Source organism: Nelumbo nucifera, chromosome 2 (genome assembly GCF_055504915.1).
Source record: "Nelumbo nucifera cultivar China Antique chromosome 2, China Antique-T2T, whole genome shotgun sequence".
NCBI classification, from domain to species: Eukaryota; Viridiplantae; Streptophyta; class Magnoliopsida; order Proteales; family Nelumbonaceae; genus Nelumbo; species Nelumbo nucifera.
In genome coordinates, this window is record NC_142650.1 from 33194409 (window position 1) to 33218960 (window position 24552).

Here is a 24552-nt window from a genome sequence, read left to right on the forward strand (position 1 = left end):
CAACGAATCAGATTGAAATTTCTATTTCCTGGATTGACTGGTGTGAAAAGCTCATCAATGGTAGCAGTGAAGAAGTAGGTCGATCCCGACTAGAGCAAGGGCGGATCTGCAAAAAATAAAAAATATATTTCAATTAGTGAAAAAAAAGGAGTAGGAAGAGGAGGCGGAGAAGAAGAAGAAGAAGAAGAAGAAGATCCTGAACTGGGTCAGAGAATGGGCTGTTGATTTGGAAGGAGGAGGACAATGGTTCGGCAGCGGTCTTACCTCACCGGAGGTCGGTTCAACTCTCTGTTCGGCATGGAAGATGGGTTGGATTTGCTCACAGTCTCTGTTTGGCAACAGCTATTTGTTTGACTAGGGTCAGAAATGAAGAGGGTATTCTTGTCCAGAAAACAAAAAATGAAAACATAAACCAGAATGGCAATCGCATTCCCTAGGAGGGGGTTGGGAATGGCCATTCCCCCATACGGGGGATTCCTATTCCGCCTAGAATGGGAACGGGATTTCCATTCTGGTCAACCAAAAACTTGAATGAGAATGGGTCATTCTGATTCCGATTCCAGGCTTCTATTCCCTCGAACCAAACAGACTCTTAATCAATTGTCAGAAAACATAGGAATAGAGTTGGTCAATTTACTAAAACTTTGGGATACTTAAAAGATTTGCCCCAAAAAAAAGTTCCAACCAACAAGTACGCCTTTGCAGGACACTAGACTAATTCATGAGCACAATTCAGGTATGACATGCTGATTAGTGTAAATTTCAGTAATTCTAGCTGCATTTATAGAACATGGGAATACCAAAGAAAAATTGGTTTTTCATGGTAAGAAAATATCAGATATCTATTACAATGAGTAAAATGAAATTCTATAATCATTTCTCAAAAAGAACAAATGATGCAAAAGATTCAAGCTATATATCCAAACCAGCACCAAGGAAAGCTGTCACTAATCCAATGTGGTCTCCACCAGCTGAAGGGTTCACAAAATTAAACTTTGATGAAGCAGTGAAGGCAACCCCAGGCCTTCTAAGTATTGAAGGTGTATCCAGGAATCAGGAAGGACAGGTCTTGGCTCGATTCTTTGAATCAATTGGTGTAGGAAATTCTCTCAAAGATGAAATTTTGGCTGCTTTGGAAGGGTTAAAAAGAGCAAAAGAATTAAATATTCATAGACTGATCATTGAAGGCAATTCCAAGTTAGCTATTGGCTGGTTAGAAAAAGAAGATAATGGACTGTGGGAATTTGCAAATGAAAGGAAAAAACTAAAATGGTTTTCCAGAGGCATGGAAGTAAGATTTATGGGTTAAAAGGAGTGCTAACTCCTTGGCGGATGCCTTAACCAAACAGGGGGTTGGAAGGGTTCAATCTATGTGGGATTGTTTGTAATCTTTTGTGCTCTTGTCTTTGGGGAGGGCTGAGAGAGTTTACCTCTCCTCTTGGATGTAATTGTTGTTCTTTCTTAATAAAATTTCTGTTATTGATAAAAAAAGATCCATGCTATATATTAAGTAGGACAACAAAGGCAATAATTTTTTTTTTCAAATAAGTATAAAAAACTTTCTTGATCTTAAGAAAAGTGAAATAATGTTAAAACACAAACATGGCCCCTTCAGTAGTGTAGCCTTGGACTAAAACCACAGGAGTAGCTGATCCAAGTGAAAGAACCATGGATTGGATGCTATAACTTTGTTCTGTCCATACCAAATTTTAATAACAGACCTGATCCAAGTGAAAGAACCATTGCAAGAAAAATCCACTATGCACGTTAGCGTAGCCTTGGGCTAAAACCACAGGAGTAGTTGATTTCACCTCGAACTATTCACTGTAAATCTCTTGTTTCAGGCCCCCAGAGTCCAATGACTACACTACTCTCAAATCTCAATCCCTGCAATAAGGCTAAAATTTCTGCTCTAATAGTTTGTTTCATGACAACTGTTATTAAAATCTTAGTTTCATACATGCTTCTAATTAATAACAGATGAGAATTTAATAACATTAAATAAACATTAAATAACCTTGATCCACTTTTTCCATGTGTCAATGTTAACCTGTTATATTCATTTGTTAACTAGGGAAAGTTTACACCCTTTCATTTGCCGGGCCCTTGTTGTTTCCTGCAAAATCACCTGACCTATCAATATCATGCTTTGAGTAAAAGGAAATAACATGATGTATCTGATGACAAAGTGCAACAGTTACACAATCACTGAATGGGACAAATATAGATTTCTGAAGCTTGGGGCAGCATTGTTAGTTCTATTTTTACTGACAGCTCAACATACCCAAAAAAGAGAGAAGAAAAAATGATACAGAAATTCTTTTTAGAGTTTAGCACAAGATATTCAAGCTTTAAACCAGACAGTTTTCTGTTTTAATGACTTGTCACTGCTCCTTAACATTCTTAAATTCGACATAGAGATACATGAATCAAACCAGCAGTAATCTCTTGGGTCAGTTGTATTCCAGTAAAAGGTCGGTCACTAAGTTTCCTTAAGACACAACAAACTATAAAAACTCTGAGAAGACCAGAATTTGGCCTTCTATCTTTCTGGTTCCCAGTTCTCAGAAAAAATGTAATGAACTCCCAAGGAGTGAAATAGGACATGCACATAATGCAGGTAAGCTTGTAGTGATAACCCAGTTTCATGATTGAAGATTTGCTGCTCCAACATAGGGATGGCAAAGCCATTCTATTCAAACAGGATACTTTGATCCAACAAGCTGATCTTTAAACATAATGTTCCACAAAGTGGCCTACTTGCTGGGCCAACTCCTTCAGGGTTCCACCCATGGCTACAGGGCCTTCCCAAAGCAGTAGTGGTAACTGGTGTCATGAAACTGACATTACTCTCCATTTTTTGGCTCTCAAGTCAGACCAGAGAATGATAGTTGAAAGAGTATCATCTTATCTCTTCATAGGTCTAAAGACTTTCCTCCCTCTAATGTGGCCTTTTGTACAAGGGATCCGGATATCTTCATTTCCATTTTGGAGTGGCCCTCCTTTATGACATTTATTACCTACTAATGGCTCCCTCAAGAGCTTCTCAAGCTCAGGATCATCTAAGAATCCCCTTGATCTCATTTCTGCATAGAATTCTCTAGCCTTCATCAACCACCCACATGCAGCTAGGCCCTGAATAAGTGCAGCATAATGAGCAGAATCAGGCAATAGCTCATATTTCTCTATTTCCAGCCACATCTTCAATGCATTCCCTGGTTGCCCTAATTTGAAGAATTTGTTGAGAACCAGGAGATAAGTATGACTATTAGGACCACAATGAGCCTCTCTCATTTGGCTAAGCATTTCTAAGGTTCCTTCCACATTCATCCCTCCAATAAATGCATGATAGGTTGTAATAGTTGGCTTGAGGCCCTCCCTGACCATGTTGGCCCATACATTTCTTGCTTCAACCAGCTTATGTGCTTCACATAGAGGAAGAATGATTGCATTGTAAGTGGAAGAATCTGGTCGCAGACCTGTTTCTTTAATCTTATCTATGACATGGAGAGCTTCTTTCAAACAATTCTCCCGAGTAAGCACATTAATGAGTGAGTTGTAAACCTCTAGGCCTGGTATCCAACCCCTCTTCTTCATCTCATCATAGAGTCTCAGTGAATCAAAGAGATTCCCATCCTTGGAGAAGCAGGATATCATACAGGTATAAGAAGTAGCATTTGGAGTGACACAGTTGTTTGACATTCCTCTCCAGACTCTCTTGGCTTCAACTACATCAACTGAAATATTACACCACCCATTGAGAATTATGTTGAAGCCCTCAGTTTCCAAAGGAAAGACCTTCCTGTTTATAAGCATGAATTCTTCAGCTTCTTCAATGTTTCCATGCTTACAGAGAGCACGGAGGAGGATGAAGAATGCTTCTGTATCAGGGATTATTTTGAACCTGTCCATAGCGTGAAATGTTCTAATGGCTTTGCTTGGATTGTTGGCAGCTGCATACCTAATAAACACCAAAAGAGAAATCAAGAGAAGAACCATGAGTTAGTATTTTTTACTGTAAGATAAGAGTAGTCCAGAAATTGGCAAGAGGTAAAAACTAAAACTGCATCCATCAAAACAAAGTGCAAGATGGATAATATATATCTTGAATTTTTCACAGCCAACAAAAAGGAACATAGGTAGAAGAAATAAGGGAAGACCAAAAAAGAGATGGATTGAAGTAGTAAGAAATGATTTAAGGGCCTATAGCTTAACAGTTGATATGACACTAGATTCATGAAGGCAACCCTATATGGTTGGGACAAGGCTTAGATGACGATGATGATGATCTTGACAACCAACAAAATTGACCAGAATGTTCTTTCTTTTTTTTAATTATTTTTTAACAAGCTTTCAATACAAAGTAAAATAGAAGTGAAAAACATTAGAAAGTAGAAACAAAGATTGAACAGAAACAAAAAACTGATTTAACTGTAACATAACAAATAACAGATGTTACTACAAGGGATGCAAGAAGGAAACACACTACTCAGTTACAGGATAATTGTCTTTTTCTGGTTACAATTGCAAGAGGAATGGTACATAATTATATAAAGTCAAATAGTCATATAAGTTAATGCTCCATACAGAAAATAAACAGCTAATAATATCAATACCAGAAACTCAAGCCAAAAAAGAAAACATTTTTCCTGAAGTTTGAAATAAAAGAAATAATTTTCAGCTCTACAAATAACTCAAATAATTCAAAAGCAAACGAAAATCAGAAATTTTTCACGCTTTTCTTTCTTCATTCAGTGGAGACATCAAAGCAGAAAACTCCTGTAGAGAGTTAGATTAAGCAAAAAATAAAAAACCTATAAAAGGAACCAAATGATCCTCAAAAAATTCTAACTTGTTCCTCTTAAACAGCTAACTCATCTTGAACTGGGATATCCAACAAAGAGACCTTAAGTACAAAGGAATAGTGCAACCTGCTTATCATGATGAGCAATGCCCGTCGGGTAGACAAGGAAAACCGATGCATATCCCTAATAAGGCTCCAGGCGGTTCTGAAACTCCTGTGCTTACCCAACACCCAAATCATCAAATTCCAAACGTCTGCACTCTGACATCCCCATCTCTCGCCCCATCTGAAAGCCAAAAGGGCCAACTCCCATTCATGTCGTAGTGCCCAAATTGCTGAATAAACCAAACCACGAGTGGGCCGCACCCCTGACTCCTCGAGAAAAGCAGTAGCATCTCCTTCTGAGGGTAATTGCTTCGTCTGCTTGAGCGTTTCGAGAAACCCATCAAGACCCGGCTCGTTCGGATTGCATGTTTCCTCTCCATCCACCTCGAAATCACTTGTGTCGTAGTTGGGAGAGGATTCGAGGGGCGAGATTTGGTATTTTTGGAGGTGGGTCTGAGAGGGTGAGAAGAAAGATGGACTAGTTGCAGAAGAGTGGAAAGAGTAAAAAGTCTGTAATGAAATATTGAAAGGCTGGTGAAAACTGGGGCGGAAGAGCAGGGAGACGAGGAGTAAAGGCTTGGCCCTTCTCCTAACAGCGAGGCTAAAAAATGCCACTGCCATCAATATTTTCTTGAAGTATCTCTGCTTTAAACCAAGCTGCCAAAGCATCTGTACCGGGGCCGGTCGGAGGATAATTGGGTCCAAACCTCCCCGGTTCGATTTCCCTAAGGAAGATTCCGTCCAACTAATTGAACCAGCCAGTAAAAGCCAAAATAATAAAACCCAAACTACACCTCTCTCGTTCCAACTCCCCAAATTCCATCATCTCTCGGAAGTTAGAATACTTGAATATACCACCGGCAATAGGGATGCAAACGGATCGGATTCGAATCCAATCCGACACTATTTATGTTGGATTCGATCCGATCGGATCTGATAGGATTCGAATTCTGGTAAGTATTCGACTTATTTTCTTTAAAAATTAAAAATTAATAAGTTTTTAAAAGAAAAATAAAATATACTAATTTAAATAAAGTAAAAACAAAAAATATAAGTATTTTTTAATTATTTTCATCATATATATATATATGTTTTTTATAAAAAAAATAAATAATATAACAAATTTATAAAAATATATTTATAAATAAATAAATAACATGTATATTATATATATGTATATAATATAAGCATATAATATATATCAAATCATATCTTCTCGAATCGGATAGGGATAATTTGAATCCAATCTGATTTCTAATTGGATTCAATTCGAAAAAGGGTGATCGAAATTCGATAAAAAATGACCGGATCTTGGATCAGATCATGATCGATCCATTTGCACCCCTAATCGGCAACCACAAGAACCGACCTTTGGCGTTAGACATCAATAAGAGACCAATAGGGTCTAGATTCAGTGGACCCTTTAATTCATGAGGCACGTGAACCCTCCAATAGGAGGGTTGCATGTTGCCTCTTCAGCTCTCCTCTAAGTAATGCTCAATTCGCCATTTTCCTTGTCAGCGCAGTTCAACCGAGAGGTAGAAAAATGAAATCAATTGAAAGGAAGAAAGCCAAGCTTTCCCCCTTCATTTGAACTCCCTATCTCCCCCATTTTCACCTGAGCCCTAACTCAAGAACATAAGACCACCAGTGGCATCCGCATTGTTTCACCGAGCTCCGACGGCTTGCTCTTAGCCGATGACAAGGAAATAACCTCTGGTAAGCTTCTTCCCCTTCTCCTTTTCTTGGAAACCTCATCTCAAATATTATATTCTTCCTCTATAGACCATCGGCGGCAACCTCATTGTTCCACCAAACTCCCTCGGATCATCACAATATGCCAAGCACAATATGCCATCATCATTGTTCCACCGAAATACTTATGCAACCACCCAGAAATAACACTTCTAAACACTGCATATATGCAAAAGCCAAGCACAATATGCCATCATCACTAATGCAACACCTAGACAGCCCCAAGTCTACCAAACATGGGCAGCACTCTGATATCATATTCAAGCTTTAAGTCGCTTAATCTTTCGCACCCGTCTAACATCAAACGTCGAAGCTCCTCTCCAACTATGCTAGCTATGGCGTAGACACTCAAATCCGTAATACTAGAAGACCCACTCATATCCACGCTCACCAAGCTCTATACTATGTTTGTGTTGAGCGTCTAGATGAGATTAATGACCCCTTGGTCTGTGATCAACTTTAGTCCCACAAGGGTGAGATGTTTAACCTGAATGCATGCACACCCTATCCATGCCAAGAATAAGTCTCCAATCCTGTGGCATTTCTTCAACGCTAAAGAATGCAAACAAGGATATTTTGGAAGCCAAGTTGTTTGTGAGTTTGAAATGTCATCTGCTATTCCCCAACATCTTACCAATGATAATGTCTTCAATGTTGCACTACAATTTATGAACACTTGAACTAAACCATTCCAAGTAATAGAACGACATTCCTCCAGTACCGAACTCTCGAGCAACGAAGTCAACTTGCTCAACTCTTTCAGACCCTCGTTGGTTAAACTGTTGCACTTTCGAACTGATATCTACGTCAACCTGCTAATCATAAACCCATCATCACCAATTTCCATGGAGCTTGCTTTGTTTAATAAACTGGAACAAGGTGTCAAAGAAAGGACATTCAAATTCTTATGCATTCCAACCAAGCCAAATCCCACCACTTGAGTGATGCCTGAAATATTGTCAAGAATAATGCAACTTAGGGGGAAAGTTTGGGTTTCTTTCTTTCGATTGATTTCATTTTTTTACCGCTCGGTTGAACTACACTGACAAGGAAAACGACAAATTGAATAGAGGAGAGCTAAAGAGGCAACGTGAAACCCTCCTATTGAAGGGTTCGTGTGCCCCGTGAACTGAAGGGTCCACCGAATTTGGACTCAGACCAGCAGATTGACAATAAACTTTTGGGAAAATTCCTGATAGGTACCCTATACTTTAGGCCGAGTGCCAATTTAGTACCCGAACTTTAAAATGCGACAATCTAGTACCTACCATTAATGGACCGTCAGTTATGTATATCACACGACCTCATATGCGATTTAAGACTTTAAAAATATAAAAAATACCCTTGAACAATGTTAATAATCTTCTTTCTCAAGAAAATGAAACAGAGCCCAAACACACTGTTCATCATCTTCTTTCTCAAGAAAATGAAGATCAGGTTCTGAGAACCCAAATCTCTTGATGGAGGTGAAGCCTCCATCATCGCCAGCCAGATGTTCTTTGCCACACCAAAGAATGCTTGCAGCAATGGCTCCGCCTCGCTCATGGAATATCCAAATCCAAATCCTGCCAGAACGAAAAACAAATAAAAAAACATTCCACCACCGAACGGAAGCCTCCGCACCTCTCATCTTGTTTACTAACTAAGAAAGAAAGTGCCACCATCACAGATTACAGAGAGACCAGAGAAATGGTGATGATTCAATCATCCATGGTGATGGGGTTTCGCATCACCACAACCGGCAGTTGTTGCTCCGCTGGCAGCATAGCAAGTGATTATTTCTGTAATTTTTATTCGTTTATGCTCAATGAATAAATGAAAGAAGAATTTTGGAGCAGCGGTGATCCAATGAAACAATCTAGGATTAGGTATAAAATATCGTGCGAGGTCAAGGAGATTCACATTGCATTGACTCTAGATGGTGGTTTTCTTTCGGCAAAACCCACATGAACATGGGATGTGACTGGGTGCGAGCGCGATGATTAATGCCATCTCCAAAATCCAAATGAATTAAGGTTGATAAGGATTTATGATCTTCACTGAACACGATTGGTACCGTTTCATACTTGCAAAATCAACGACATAAATGTCTGAAGTGATGGTAGTTGGGTTGCATTGCTAATTCATTGCTTGGGTGTTCATATGGCGCATCTCTCTATAATGTTCATTTCTGCATTTGTACATCAACTCATAAATTTAATATAACATCATTCCGGTTTTCATTTGGTTGCCAACTTGCTGCGGAGACTGAAGAGGACAATGCGTGATTAATTGTTGATTGTTGGCAAAAGAGCCTTCAAATCTTTACAGGTCACAGGTTGACTTAAGGAAATCCGCTTATTAAGAATATCTCCTTCATTCCTGGGAAAATGTTCTCAAAATGCACGGCTGCGATGTACTTTTGGGGTTGGTGTGAAGCGCGGCCTGTGAGAAACAAATATAGTTTCTGAGTCAGGGTAGAGGAGCCTAATCCATGAACACAAAACACAAGGATGAATCCATGCAAACGGAAAATCCCAAAACCCTTCGAATAAATTTCCCAATAAAAAATAAATATACAGAGGGATGTCCAACTACTCTTTACAGTGTCTGTACTTGAATCCACTTTAATGAGCAGCAGAAAATAAATTTTGGGTTGTATAAGCAATTGTCTTAGCATTGACACACCCTTATATCAGATAACCCCATCCTCCCTGATGGCATACTTATCACTCTTTAACTCTTCTGATGATTTCATGATGATTGAATAGGATTTTTTTATAAAATATTCAATTGCAGGAATCATGGTTTTTAAAACCAACCCGGTGATCGAACCAATCAGGGGTCCAATTTTGGGAAAAATAGAACCGATCAGATGATCAGTTCCTAGTTTTTCCAATCTGATCATTCGGTCCAGTCCGGTCCAGTTTTATAAACCATAGCAAGAATTGATCACAAAACACAACGATGTTCATTGTTATCAATTCGGTTAGGCTGATTATTCTATTCTCTCTCTCTTTGCACTCAATTTAGGAAAAGATGAGGAAGTCGACCTTAGCTCCTTCACTATCTTTCCTCTTCTTTTTCATGGTACCCCTACTACTGAAAACAACAGTAGGAAACCCAAGGAGCAAAATAGTGAAAATCTTTTGCGGGCATCAAAAAGAGCATATCACCGCCTTTGTCCCTAACTTCATCGCCACCATGGAGAACATCAATGACCAAATGCGCACTACTGGTTTCGGAACCTCAATCGTGGGGCTCAGAACCTGACGCTAACTTCGGCCTTGCCTGATGCTATGGGGACCTCTCCGCTCGACTGTGTATTATGCTACACTGAGGCTCTTATCATCCTTCCCCAGTGTTTCCCCTACAACGGGGGCCACATCTTCTTGGACGGTTGCTTTATGCCGGAGGATACATTAATGGAAGAATGGCTCATAATTGTGGAAGGTTCGGGGTTTACACAGTGTAGCAAGGTGGTTGGGAGTTTACACTTGAAGGGCATTTTTATCTTTTTGTATGTCACTTATTAAATTGTCACGTTTCAAAGTTCAGGTACTAAATTGATACTCAGCCAGTACAGGGTACTATTGGAAAATTTCTCTAAACTTTCCTTATTCTTTTCTTCCTCCTCTTCTTCTTCTCTCACTCTCACTCTCACTCGACCTCGCGCTACATGTTGCACTTCTCTCCCCTTCTCGCTCCCTTAAGACCACACACCCCTCTCCACTCTTTAGCCTTAGTCTTTAGAACCCCATGACCACGCCACCATGCCTGAACCATCAACACAGCTCCTCCTCTTCTCCTTTTCTCTCTCCATCTTCTTCTTCACCTTCATTGTTGCTGCTGCCTCCCAGCAATTGAATCCCTGGAATTCTACAATTCTTGAATGCCCTTCCATCTCCAACAACAATGTCTATTACAACAACAACACCATGTCGCAATAGTAAATATTGTGAACATATACAAACCAAATCTCGTAGGGAGAAACTGAAAACATGGTATAGGAGTTTAGTCTACTTAGACAGGGGTTAGGGCTTGGGGAGATTACTTTTGTTCCAAGAATGCTGGCCGACAGTGTGAGCTGCTAAGGCCCTAAGGGTTGTCCAATCTGTTGAAAATAGAAAAGCAAAAATAAGATTAGCACGGGAAGAAGAAGAAGAAGGACTAAGAACAATAATACCTACCGGAATGCTCGCCACCATTCCACTGTCACGAACACTGATGTGTGAAGAATGGCCGGTGGGATGCTTGGGTTAGGGCTCGGAGAAGAAGAGATCTCGAAATGGAGAGGGAGTTTGAATGTCATTTGGAAGGAATTCATTTTGGGTTTAGTCCTTTGGTGGGTGGTTCAGTCGGTTTGTTCAGCTAACGGCTGAACAAAACCCATGCATCTTACAGGTTCCCACTAGTTTGATCATAAAAGCTCTAAGGGGGTGTTTTTATTTTTGAATTTTGAAAGGGGGAAATCCCATTGACGGGTGGGGATTAGGAAAATTTTCCTAGGTATCACTTACCCAAGGGATAAATAACTTTCCACATAGGGAGAAAGTTGTTAATACTTGAATGAGACAAAAAGTCCCTTTTAATAATGGATTTCTATAACTAAAATGGCCATTGCCTTATTTACTTGGAAAATAAAAGAACGTGGATAAATGCACTTACTCGTGTAAGTTTTTCCTTGCATTTATATGGGTAAGTAATCAGGGTTTGGAAATGGATGAAGCAATCAAGGTTTTTTGTGAAATGGGTTTATATGCTTGTTAACTGAATGCATATATGTATAGTTATATTGCCAAGGGTTTGTGTGAGAAGGGGAGAGTAAGCCAGGGTTTGGGGTTTTATAAAGAAATGAGGGGTAAAGGTCTTGTGCCGACTAGTAGTACTTAAATAATTTTGATCTGTAGCCTCTCAATGGAACGGACTCACTGAGGTTTCAAGATGAAATTGATGTTTTGTTTGATGTATTGAATAATTCAATGGTTCCTGACCTTTTAACTTACAAGACTCTCTTTGAAGATTTGTGTAGGGAGGGCAGGGGAAATGAGGCCTTTCAGCTTCTTGAAGAACTGAGGAAGAAGGAGGGATCCATGGAGGAGAAGACCTACAAGACTTTGTTGGATGGATTGCATTTCTCATGTTGGGAATAGATGTCAATCTGTGGTGAAGATCTTCTTTTTCTTATGTACATAAGGAGATATTTGGATATTAAAGAGAAGACCAGATGTTGCGGAGCTCAGGTGTAAAACATGTAATTGGAGGTCTGAGAATCATATCACAAGCTCTTTATTCTGTAATTGGTCTTCGTCCTCTATATTCGTTCATTTTCATAAGTTTATTTCAGCGCTTGGGTTTACAACATGTAACATGGAGAGACTAATAGTTTAAGTTACTGATCATCACTTTTTGTCATAGTCTTGATTCTCGAAATTTTCAAGCATCTCAACCCAAGGCATATTTCTGTAGGATTAATTTACACATTGATCAATTTAGCTTGGGATTGAAATGAGGCTTCGCAAGATTGCTTGCTATGCAATTGATCCAGTTTTTTTGGCTTTGTAATCATTCTGCAGATGGTTGTGATAATTTGTTGCTAATAATTTAGCAAAACTGAGTAGCCGATCCCCATTTAATTGGGATAAGGCATGGATGAATCTGATCTGTGAAGAATGAATGAATTTAGCAAAACTGATCTGTGAAGAATGAATCAATATTTATGCCCCTGAAGCTATATGAAACTATCAACTAGGTGAGGAAAGCCTTTGATCAGATTTTGTTTTCTGTTAGACTTGGAAGTTTCTCACCGTTGGAAGCTTAATGGATAGCCATTAGTTAATTATCCTGTTTTCTGGATGTTCAATAAATGATGCGGCTCAAGGTGGAAACAGTGGCACCTGGGTGTTTCGAGATTCTATAACCAACAATAAGGGAGAAGTACCACAATATTGGATACTTGCTTGAAGTTCCATTTCCTTGCTTAATGACCAAAAGTCACCTTCTTTTAGATGGAAATGCAGATATGACAACAACATTTATTGTCTTCGGTAAGTTTATGTTTGATTGAGGTTTTAGTTGTTGATGAACTGGCTAAATTTCTATGGTCAAAGTTAGATTTGCACAAACCAGATTGGTTTTAAAATTTTACATTGTTCATCCAAGGAGTGCTACAAGAGTGTAATGAAATTGCAATGACATGTGCCAGACTAGGCAACTCAAGTTTTGAGCATGTTAATGTGACAGTGGTATGGTTTCTGGGCCTAATTTGTTGCTTGAAGCTGAGTTTGGACAGGGCTGGTGCTGACTTCACTCCAGGACATCTCTAAGAAGGGAATTACCCTTCAAAAGTGGCAACATGTCCTAACTCCTAATTCACAGTATTTAGTGAATCGATGTGTTACAAAAACCAATATATATATTAATAGATCCTTGACTCGAGCCCGGATCTCCTACAAGCAAAAATTTTCTTCACATAGCATCCAGCTGCACATTGAGAATATCTCCCCTACATTCATATTCAATTCATGGGGAGATGTTCCCAATGTATAGTGGGATTCCCATGATTTCACCATGTGTATAGAGTTTTTGGTTGCAGAGAATCTCGTTGCCCGCCTTTAACTATTCACCCCTTAAATTTTATTGCATTGATAGTTTTGGTACAACCTGCTTTTAGAGAATTTCTTTTCAACTGATATTTCTCCAATGAGCAAAAGTGCAGATTTAATCAGATTAATTGTTCTATATGACAGGACTTGCAAGAGGAGACAGCATATACAGGAAAGAATTCAATGAAATTGGATTTCTTACACCAAAATCTAAATAACAATTAAAATAGGTCTGAAGGAGAGATTCCCTTGCCTTCTCTCTCACTTTTGTTGCATTTACAAGGGCATGAGTCTTCTGTACTTGAAAAACCACAAAAATGAACAGAATATAATAACCCCACATATTCCTGTGATTATAAGAACCCACTTGAATGCTTCTGGTTCGTTAAACAATGATATTGAGAAGTTCATCCCAAAGACCCCAGCCACCACTCCGAAGATTGCAACAACAAATGTTGCAGTACTAAGCAGCAGTTCAAATTGGATTAGTTGATTGCGGACATTGTCCTGTCACAACAAAAACAAATCCCTTTTATCCCATAACATTTGAGAGCACCCTCACCCAGCCTTCCACCAAAATTTACTTGCATTTACATTGAGGAAATTCAAGAAAGCTTCACTTTACAAAACTAAGAATGACAAATCTGAATAGCAATTTCACATGCCACCCAAGCATGGTGTCAATGGGTCCCAGCCAAATCTTCTATACAAAACGTATGGGGGATGCATGTGATCATCAATGTGTGCTTGCTTTGATGCAAATGAATGTCAAGAATTTTCATCTATAATCACTTTCAGGTCAATCTTACGGTAAATCTCCAAACCTCAACTGTAATCCTTTTGGATTCTAAGTCTGCTCTCCTACAAGGGTTCAAATTACAATTTGTAGTCCAAACCATTTACTGATCATTTCATTAGCTTCCCCAGCCTTTTCCAGGTTAGAATTGACAACGTAGTTGACTCTCACATCTGGGCTGAATATTTTAGAGCAAAAACTTGGTTCCACTGAAATTGAACCCAAACTTGCAACCCATATTCACCTTCATGTTTTACAAGTGCTGCACTGCTGGACCATGGTGCACTAGCACAGCTCCGGATACTTCTAATATGATGATGATGATGATGATGATGATGATGATGATGATGCCCGTGCTCTTGCCTAAAGAATATGTACTGGGTCTTGGTATTCCTAGACAAGGTTCCATGTAGGGTTGCCAATAGGTTAGGCCTGGATGGGCTTAGATCAACTCAAACTGATTTGAAGACACTCCAACCAACCTGATGCAATAGGATTACCCAACCCAACCTGTTCTGTGAACGGATTCCAAAGGTTAAATTTACAATTTTTTGAATGTCCATATGTCAATAGGTCAGGTTTGGTATGGGTCATCCTCAACCAGGAACTGACCTGCAGCCTGATTAAGATTGACCCAATCCAATGCCATGACCCAGACATCCCTAGTTCAATGAGAAGAGATACCCAAATTAGGGGGTGTTCTCCAACCTGAGTTTTTTCCTGTTTTATTCCAAAAAAAAAAAAAAAGGTTCCACACTCATTTTGATAAAGCATTGATTCTTAGGCTGTGTTTGATAAAGCACTAATACAAATGCATGGGAGCGCAAATGTAAAAAATGCAAATTCTTGTTTAATTTTGTTTTGGATTTTACTTTATTCTGCTTCGTCTTAATTTACTTCATTTGTACTGCTATCAAACAAAATAAGATAAAACTTAAAACAAAAATAGGTCAGAATTTACACTCAAATCATTTGCACTGCCATGGTTTTGCATCAGTGCTAATTTATTTGCATTGCAACCAAACACAGCCTTAGGTTCAGTTTGGAAGGAGTACAAATACAAATATGTAGAGTGCAAAACCTTACATTTTGTACTACTTTGTATGTATTTGTACTGTACAAAAAACACATTTTTTTGTGTGGTGTATTTCATAATTTCTTGTTTCCAAAACTAAAACAAGCAACACGTTCTTGAATTTTGGTTTCAGAAACATGTTTTCCCATGGTGGTTTGAGGTCATGATTCATAAAGCAAGCAGTATTTGCACAGATTCCAATCAAATGGACATTATCTCACCTTCCTTAGTTTTAACATTTATTTATGATCTTCTAAATGTAGGTTGGGATAATACATGGATGCTTTAAGCCAATACTTGGAAGAGGGTGTATCTTGGTGTATACCTGTAGCTTATATCAGCCTTAATGCATTATGGAAGTAAAAACAAGTTTTTTTTTTTTTTTTTCATATCAACTTTTTATTGGTATTAGAAATAAGGTCATTTTCTGAATCAAACTGAAAACTTTAGCTTTGTTTAGGAAAAACATACAGCCAAGAAAGCATTTTTTTGTTGCTATAATATTTCTTGGAAACAAGTAAAAGGAAAATCATTCATGTTGAAGAACACCCCCTTAATATTTACTTATTTTTATAGGCTGGCATGCCAGACATATACACCTGCTTGCTTGGTACCATGTCAATTAGCAAGACAAAAACCAGCATGCAAATGGTAGAGGCAATTCCTTGTGCCTATTTCAAAAAAGGCAAGAGAGGAACAAAAAAAGCACCATCTTAATGATGTCGTCAATCACTTTTAAGGGTTTTCTCGATGTTTCTGTAAAGTCAGGAAAATGTATTTACTGCAATTATGGGAAGGAAAGAGGAACAGACCAGCTGAATGTTGATGAAATCTTCCGTGTCTTCAATATACTCCTTCAACTGAGACAATGATAGAAGGATCGTATGACTGAAGTAAATAATTCCATCCACATGTAAGAGGAAATGAGAAGAAAAACAAAGATCCAAATTAGGTGATTTACATACCGATGTTAGTTTATTGAGAGTGCTATCAATCACTACGAAGTATGCCTCTAATAACATCTCCAGCTCTTCTATGTTCTCAGTTGTGCTGTCTGAACTCTTCATGCTATCCTGCCTGCTCCTTCCAACACTCAAGCTTTTCTCAAGTTTCCGACCGTCAGGGGTTGAAACAGGAGAATTTGGGGCAGAAACAGATAACCCACTCCCAGTAGAGCTGTATCCTATAAAAGACTGATCACCATAGAATAAATCCATGCGCCGCTTCTTCTCTGTAAGGTACATTTCAGCCATATCTCCATCATCATCCATTAACTGCTCTATCTCATCCCTGACCTACAAAACAAAGGTACAGAAAGGGTTCATAATTTGCCCAGAACTTTTGAATAAAAGAAATAGAAGAAAATGGATTTTGAAAATACTTTCTGGACTCTTCGAGTTAAAGCTACAAGTCTGCTTTTCAATCGACGAACTCGTTCCAAGTTTAAGGTACTGATCTTTGAAGTTAGTTCATCTAACAATGGATATGCTTCAATTTCTAACTCTGCTGCCTGATTAACAAAAATTGAAAATAGTTCTTCAGTCACTACTCTATAAAGCAAAGTTGTAATTGCCATGAGGCTTAGGAATGAGGATATTAATATATAAATGCATGTAGTTCTTTTATATATGCATAAAATTAGAATAAGCTATTGATATCTGCTCTAACAGTGTGGAAATGATTTGCAAGTCTCTTAATTTAAACATTCCCTACTAAAAACAGAAATATCCTCATTAAGCTGTTTTTCCAAATGTTTAGGAGAGGGAAGTGTATATAGGAAATAACAAAAAGAAGTTGGACTACATTATTTATCATGAAAAGAAAAATAATTTGAAAACTTCAAAAGAATAGTCTTTTAGGAATGGAGATCCTACAGGGAATAAGACAAGTCCAAGAACAACCTAGGTTATGATGAATGCAGCAAGATCTCTAAATGGCAATAGTCAATGCCATGCCTTTGTAACAGTTTGCAAGTGGTCTGTGGCGACAAATCACTTGAAGCAATCATGAATCTTTAGATAATGAAAACTCTCATTCCTCGAGTCAATGTATCATAACACAAGAAAGTAAACAGCATGAAATATGAAATGTAAACAATAATCTGAAAATTTTCAATGGACAAAAGAAAAGTTATGGCTAAAAGGCCAAAGGATACAAAAACAAATAGAATAAAGACTGAAAGAGGACAATACGGCAATATGTCAGCCCTAGAATATTTATCCTAATACAAATAATCCCTCTCAACCCCTCCGTAGCAAAATCATCAGCCACTGAGTTAGGAAACTGAAGGATCCACTTGAACAAGCTGTTCACTCTGGAATGATGGGCTTCATTTCCTCTTACTTGATGATGCAATACCTAAGGATTGTCAAAAATGTCCTGTATCCATCCAGTAACAGCTTTGAAGCACCCACAAAAAAAAAATTCCTTGCAATTTTCTGATTTTCTCAAAGTTTGGACCCTCTTCCCAATCAGTTTCTTTTTCCTTCCCCCCCCCCCTTTTTTTTTGATAAGAAAGCAAATGAACCATAAGCAATTGATCTTATATAACCATACAACCCTATATCTGTAAGAAAAAGAGAAGGTATTGCATATTACTGAGTTAACTAGCTCACTTAGCATTTCCAACTTTACACTTCAAACACAATAAAAAATGAAGACACCTCAAAATAATCACTGTCCCTGGTCCACACTCCAACCTTGATGATCCAACTTATCTCTCAAATTTATCTCTAAAAGTATTATCCCTGTAACTCCTTCCTACCCACTGCTTCAACCCACCTATACATTCATTTGAGGGATTAAGGAACTGCAATATCACAAAAACGACTATCCCTAATTCCATCCTCAAACAACCTTTCCAGCCACAAGATCCTGCAGCTTTTCTATTCAATCATGTCACTCTCTAGCATCCTTACTAATAAAACTCAGGGCAGTGATGTCTCGTTATTACTTTGTTTTTTTTTTTCTTTTTACATATGCAAGATGCACACAAAGAGAGGTCACTGAGACAATAATACCAACCTAACCCTCCACCCCCAGCCCCCAAAAGAAATAAAGGGGAAAAGGAAGATGGTTTGAAACCTAAAATATAGAATAAACCCTTGAGAAATCAAACTGAAGGTACACAAGGATGGAAGTACTGTTAGCAACAATAATTTTTTATATGTGGAAGCTGGAAACTTTTACTTTCTACACCTTAACATGCACTCACCCTTGTTCCAGATTAGTCCTAATCAGTAATCACACCTTTCACGATTTAAAGCCATGAAGCAGTACCAAGAAATATGCCTCTTGACTTATATTCAAATCCATTCCCTAGGGCTTTCAAATAACCTATAAATTATTTTATGTCACCTTCAAATCTTCATGCAGCTTAGTTTATTTTTGCTCTTTCAAGAGATAGCTTACAAAGTTTTCATGGAACTTGTATTGGATAAGGAGCACAAATTCAATTGTGACACTGAAAAAAGATTCTAGCATTTACCCATTAACCCCAGTTTCTCAATGAGATAACATGGGAAAGAAAGTCTCACAGGTCTCCTCTTCTTTTGTCCCTTCTTTGTCCTTTATGTTTGTGTGCATGCATGCATGGGATGGGGGAATGTCTGACAATTGTTTATAGAAAGAGAGTGAGCAAGGAAATATTTATGAAAGTATATATATCCAATAGAATCATCCTGGCTCCTGAGTAATACTCAAAGTGCAATACCCCCATCCCAGAAAGAAAAATAAAAGAAAAAAGGAACTTTTTGTAAATACAAATATCGCATTCCTATGGTTTAATTCCAGAATCCTTAGCTTCTTCTAGTTAGAATACAGAGACATTGAAACTTCAATAATATGATAAACAATATATGTGCAGGTAATAACATATTCTCAAACATAGGGCAGTTATGCTTGTTCCATATATGCATTGTAGCCTCTGAGCTTCAGTTGGATTGGTACATTTAAACCAACAAAGCTTTCACAACTAATTAAGATTCTTGGACCTAGAAGTTGCTATGTTACTTCATAAATAGACCAATAATAATATTGTTCTCCACATGATAAATGTATAATTACCATGAATTAGTTTTCTTCCTTTATTTCTTCATTTTTTCCCTTTTTGCTCTTTTGTAAGACTGATAGAGAGCAGTTAAGGATTCACCATTGACCCAACCCTTCTTGCTCAAAAAGGTAACCCTTTGCACAATCCAAATTATATGAGAAAGACATGACATGCTGTTCAAGAAACAATATCATTTTTATATCATTTGGGCTGAGGAACCTCAATTATTTCCATGCAATAATTACCAAAATTCATAGGAATGGATATGGTGGAGTTGTATGAATTGCGTTCTATTCCAGTATATGAATAAAAGTCAAATTTGGTTGACCAAATGTTCTAGACTACCAAGAAAAATAAAAATAAAAAAATGGAGCACAATAATGTTGTTTCCTTCCAGGATTGAATCATCCTTGAGTATTGCTTTATTGTCGCTGACCAGTTGAATAGGCAACTCTTACTGTAAATGTAATCCCTCATCAATTGGCATTTACGAATACTTAATTTCTGTCCACACCACTATCCTCCAATAATGTGGTGTTCACCTCAATCTTGAAATCAGACTGAACTGGTCGTTCAGTTAATTGTTTTCATTTCACTTTACCAAGCATCGTAACTTCATTCAATAAAATGGAAACATATAATGTAATTCAAAGGCCCCCAATTCAAGATACCTGAAAAGATCGAGGAGCTTTAAGATGCGGAAATTCAAGAAAAACCTTTTCACCACCGAAGACCTTCTTTAGACTAGCATAATTTAATCTTTTATTCAGAAAAAAAGCGGCCACTAAAGGCATGAACCAATTCAAATAGAAAAATATTATCACAAATGTATTAATGGAGTCGGGCACTAGAATTCAGATTACTTCTCTTCGCACCTGAGTATCGAGAAACGCACATGCAGACTCTAGAGCAACTTCGAGCGCCCTAAATTCGAAGGGCAAATAATCTGGCGACGTATTCTCGAACACATCCCTGCTCTGTTGTGAATTAGGACCATCCGACTGCCAGGCCTCCCCGTCCCCAGCCTGAGTCAATCGCCGCTGCAGCTCCACAACGTACTGCAAAACATAACTATCAAGCGAATTCAATAGTAACACCTCATCGGCGTTGATTATACACCGAATCTGTTCTAGATTCACGACAATCGCCTTCTCTCTTCCGAGAATGGTAGACGGATAGACGAACAAAGGATCGAGGAGGCGGAGATCCCGGGCAGGGAGATCGCAGCGACGCATCATGGTGAACTTATCAACCTCGATTATCTGAGAGTTCCCAGAGGTGTCGACGCGAATCCATGATCGAATACTTTGCCCGCGCTTCTTCAGCCCTAGGAAGTCCGTGCCTTGGAAAAGCGACCGGCCGGAGGCAGAGGGTCTGAACGACTGTTCTCTAACGTTTACCACCGGCGAGGGTCTTAGCGGGAGAAGGCGTTCTTTGAGGTCCGCCATTAATGGAGAGTTTCACGAGGTCTGCACTGCAACAATACCAGCTCTTAGAGAGAGAGAGAGAGAGAGGGGCTGCAGTTCTCGTCTCTGCGAAGGATCGTAACATTGTTTCTGCTTCTTCTTTATGATTACTGAATGTTGGTCTGCATGAAATAGGAAACCATGTTGTTGAATACGTCATATTATTATGAATCATTGATTGAATCTTGATTTCATTATAAAGGAACATTTATACGTTTTGAACGGTTTAGATGGATTTAGATGTGAAAAACCTCTGATTGTACGCAGAGTGCGATGTAGGATATAGGGACACGTCATGTCATTATCGAAGCGATTTTCAGTTTCCCGGTATGGAATTGTCTACAGTTGTACTCGCAATGCTGGTCAATTACCATTACATCACGTGAGCTCTGTCCACGTGGGTCTTATCTTACAAATCTTAATGATGTTTACGTTGAAAACTTGAAATTGATAGTTAAGGATTAAGGAATATAACCTCGGCCCTGACCGGGCTAGAAAATGATCACCCGATCTAAAAGGAGCCGGACCCAGATCTAGATGGGACCCATCTAAAAACTTCTCCTTCTATACACCCAAAGTTTTTCCAATTATCGAGTGAATAATGGTTCGACCGTATGGGTTGGGTTAATAGATCAATTTATGATGTGATAAATTGAATACTAATAAATACAAAAACATATAAAAAATTATTAAAAAATGTGGAAATTAGATGTATCTAACATTTTATATATTAATTATATTAAAAATAAAAATAAATATGATAAATAATTAATAAAAATAGAGTATCATCATCTTCTCTACCTTGTCCCAATTATATGGGCTGGCTATATGAATCCTATTTCAATTCCATTCTCTTCTATCAGTTCAATTTGTTTTTTTGGTTTCCGATTCTTTTATAAACACCCCTATCGTGTGATTTGTAAAGGGTATACAGAAAACAAATTATCCTTAAAAGATCTATCATATACCATATACCAAGATTATTTTCATCTCCCTTAAAAACTCAATTGGGGATCACTTGAGCAAAATTTTAATCATGAAAAACAAAGGAAAAAAAATTAAGGACATATTAACATTTTCATGTAGGAATAGTGTTTTAAACCTACAGTTCCATTTGTTGATAAGTACCTTCATCCCTGAACTATCTATTTTCCAAAAAAAGAAAAAAAAAATACAAAACAATTCAATGACTTGACTGGTTGAGATATTGAATCGCTTGATCCTGTCAATGGGTCGTGACTTAGACGTTGACCTTTTTTTCTTTTGTATTTTATCCTTTTTTTTCATAAATAATAATAATAATAATTTTTATTCATGGTACTTATATTTATATTAATATAATGAAAACAAGAGACATTCCCAATTTTTTTCTGCAATTTTTCTTTTTTGTAAATCGAGACTTTGACATGTACCAAACAATGAAACTTTCAGTTCTGAAACCAAAAATTGCAGCCTAACAGAACACCAAAGAATCTTGGTGTGTCCTAGAACTTCCTCTCCCCCTAGTTCACATCGAGATCGGGTTTTTTATCTTCACAAAATTGGTCCACACAATACTTGTAGTTGTGCATTGGCAACATTTCTGTACAGGTATGTCTTCACAGATGAAGTATTGTGAGGTTGGTGTGAGGACGAAAGCTGGATTTGTTCACATTATCCCTCTGCCTTAAGCATGATTCAAAGTATTTTCAGGGTCACCAAAATGCTAATTACATAGACTTTAGGAGGTTTTATGGGTTTAAATGTTGGATATGCTCCTAACATATTTATCCTTGAACCTCTGAAACAGAAAAAAACGGAAAAACAAAAGAGTATACATGGTTTTAGATGCTACGAAAACTTCAGTATTGAGAATATTGATACTTTGAACCATAGTTTTAAGTGGTGTAGGTGGATTCAAAGTTCAAAGTATTGACATGTATCAATCTGTATCGGCCAATATGTATCGTTTTGAGAGCTTTCCGATACTTTTCTATAGAGGGTGTATCGGGGTTCTGACTGTTTCAGGGGGTGGAGGAGCCTTAAACCGGCCCCCTGAACCAATTTTGAAAAAAATAAAAAATAAATAAATAAACACTATTGATATCCCTTGATACGCCCCTACCAGCATATTGGACTGATTCCACATCAGAAAAGAAGATTTTTCTGCTTGCCACATGACTGGTGAGTGGCAAGAGAAGCAAATAGACCCTTTTGGGCGGAATTTGAATTTTGTCCTCACAGTCCTGGCAGTAATATATTGGAAATATCTTCTCATGAATATAAACATATAAATAGAATTGGGATCAAAGAGCACACCTCACACCGATCTCACAGCCACACCCCACCCTATATCAAGAACATCTCCCATAAATATTAAATATAAGTATGGGAAATGTTTCCCATGTCTCTGGCTAGGACATATGCACTTTGTGAGGAATAGATCCAGACTCATATAAGTATGGAGATGTTTTCATTGCATGGCTGCAAATGACTGTGATGATGGTGGGAGAACGAAATCCAAATTATTTTATTGAAGAAGACACCAACGTCGAAAACACTACATCAATTGATTTTTTTTAGGGAGAATGATAGTTCAGCCCAGGGTCAGAATTCATAGACCTAAAGTACAATTGGGGTAGGTGTCAGCTCGGAATTGATGCCAATTCATGGACTGGCATTGATGCATAAGGTGGGGATAATTGACCTTTCGAAATGTTGTAAATCTGCCGTGGAAATCAAAATTCTGCAATAGTCCTATCCATACTTCTCCATTATTTTATGCAAATGCGAGTGTTCACTAGGCAGGCGGAGCAGATGTGAACTCCTTTTAGGCCCCCAGCCAACCGTTTTGTCAATTGTAATTTGTAAGATTCTTGGTTTGTTTGGTACTTCAAAACAGCCTGACAAATAGACCCCTTTTCACTTGTACATGAAGATAAAGGATTCCATTTGAAGTTTTTGTTTAAGCAACTATGAAGCTTCAATCCAAAGTTAAGCATGGAGTACAAACTCTACAATGAGGCTGTATTCATCTAAATCAAATTCCAAAGTAGAGGGGAAGAACCAGCTGAGATTTTACACCCAAGAATTAATATTGATCATTAATATTTTCAATGAAATGTTCAACCTAAAAGTATATTTAAGCTTTTAAGTGAGGTCTTTGAATAGTTTTTTATTTTATAAGACACCTCTTAGCACCAAAGCCATTGGACTTGAAGTGTGAACAATCACAGGTCCACTCATACTTTATATTGAAATTTAATTAATTATAATGAAAGTGATAAATATCAAACAATAGATCACTTAATCAAACAGGCTTTAATACCATCTTAAAGAACCGTTCAACTTAAAAACTAAGGCCCCGTTTGGCGTGTCTTTTCGCGCGGTCTTTCGGCTGCTTACAAGCTGGGAAGACCAAAAATTGGTCTATTCCCGTTTGGCATGCGGAAGATCTCGCCACCAAAAGATGGGGCACCGAAAAGACACGGGAAGCCCATTTTGGGCTGATTTCAGGAAGCTCCAAATGAAGTTTCCTACGCCTTCTGTGTTTTAATCTCGCTCAGAAAGATCTGAAATGACGCACAGAAAGATGCACGTCTACCAAACGGTCTTCGGGCTACCCAGATCTTATGTCAAAAGCTCAATGCATCTATTGACTGTCAGAACTACGAGAAGATCTTCTCAAAAAGACTTACCAAACGGACTCTTAAATTTTATCATGAATTCCCTGAATGGATTTTTATTCTCTAACAAATATGCAAGATCAAACGACCACTGCTAAGTACTAGCCCACTTCATGGCCCTAAAGAAAGAGCTTAATGCTTGATAGTTAGCCCCCATCCATCTCTTCATATACCATTTTTTAGGTTTTGTCTATTTGTAATTTCAGAGAGTTTTAGGCCAGCATGCATTCCTAGAATGTAATAGCTTGAAG

General features: G+C 38.0%; 2 protein-coding genes across 3 annotated transcripts; both read right to left on the bottom strand.

The window, feature by feature from the left end:
- Positions 1 to 2226: 2226 nt before the first annotated feature.
- Positions 2227 to 5593, bottom strand: LOC104603406 (Tetratricopeptide repeat (TPR)-like superfamily protein). The gene is made up of 2 exons (XM_010267431.2): positions 4932 to 5593; positions 2227 to 3961 (listed from the first exon to the last, which is right to left on the bottom strand). Exons 1-2 carry the CDS (start codon positions 5576 to 5578, stop codon positions 2908 to 2910), a joined length of 1701 nt encoding a protein of 566 aa, XP_010265733.1. The 5' UTR covers positions 5579 to 5593; the 3' UTR covers positions 2227 to 2907.
- A 7825-nt stretch (positions 5594 to 13418) lies between these two features.
- Positions 13419 to 20739, bottom strand: LOC104603265 (magnesium transporter MRS2-1). Of its 2 annotated transcripts, none has more exons than XM_010267261.2 (5): positions 20046 to 20739; positions 16501 to 16629; positions 16085 to 16414; positions 15932 to 15979; positions 13419 to 13755 (listed from the first exon to the last, which is right to left on the bottom strand). In XM_010267261.2, the coding sequence occupies exons 1-5, from the start codon at positions 20616 to 20618 to the stop codon at positions 13525 to 13527; spliced, it is 1311 nt and encodes a 436-aa protein (XP_010265563.1). In that variant the 5' UTR covers positions 20619 to 20739; the 3' UTR covers positions 13419 to 13524. The 2 variants fall into 2 exon arrangements, with proteins under 2 accessions (XP_010265563.1, XP_088753041.1); XM_088896915.1 differs by having other exon boundaries at positions 15932 to 16007.
- Between the last annotated feature and the right edge of the window lie 3813 nt (positions 20740 to 24552).

Bases quoted from the DNA above. Each gene is read 5' to 3' on its own strand.
- LOC104603406 (XM_010267431.2), bottom strand. From the start codon at position 5,578: ATGCTTTGGCAGCTTGGTTTAAAGCAGAGATACTTCAAGAAAATATTG. The intron at 3,962-4,931 runs GTTGCACTATTC...GGTGTTTATTAG, and splicing joins TTGCTCATCATGATAAGCAG to GTATGCAGCTGCCAACAATC.
- LOC104603265 (XM_010267261.2), bottom strand. From the start codon at position 20,618: ATGGCGGACCTCAAAGAACGCCTTCTCCCGCTAAGACCCTCGCCGGTG. The intron at 16,630-20,045 runs GTGCGAAGAGAA...TTTGTTAATCAG, and splicing joins GTGCGTTTCTCGATACTCAG to GCAGCAGAGTTAGAAATTGA. The intron at 15,980-16,084 runs GTATGTAAATCA...TCATTGTCTCAG, and splicing joins CTCTCAATAAACTAACATCG to TTGAAGGAGTATATTGAAGA.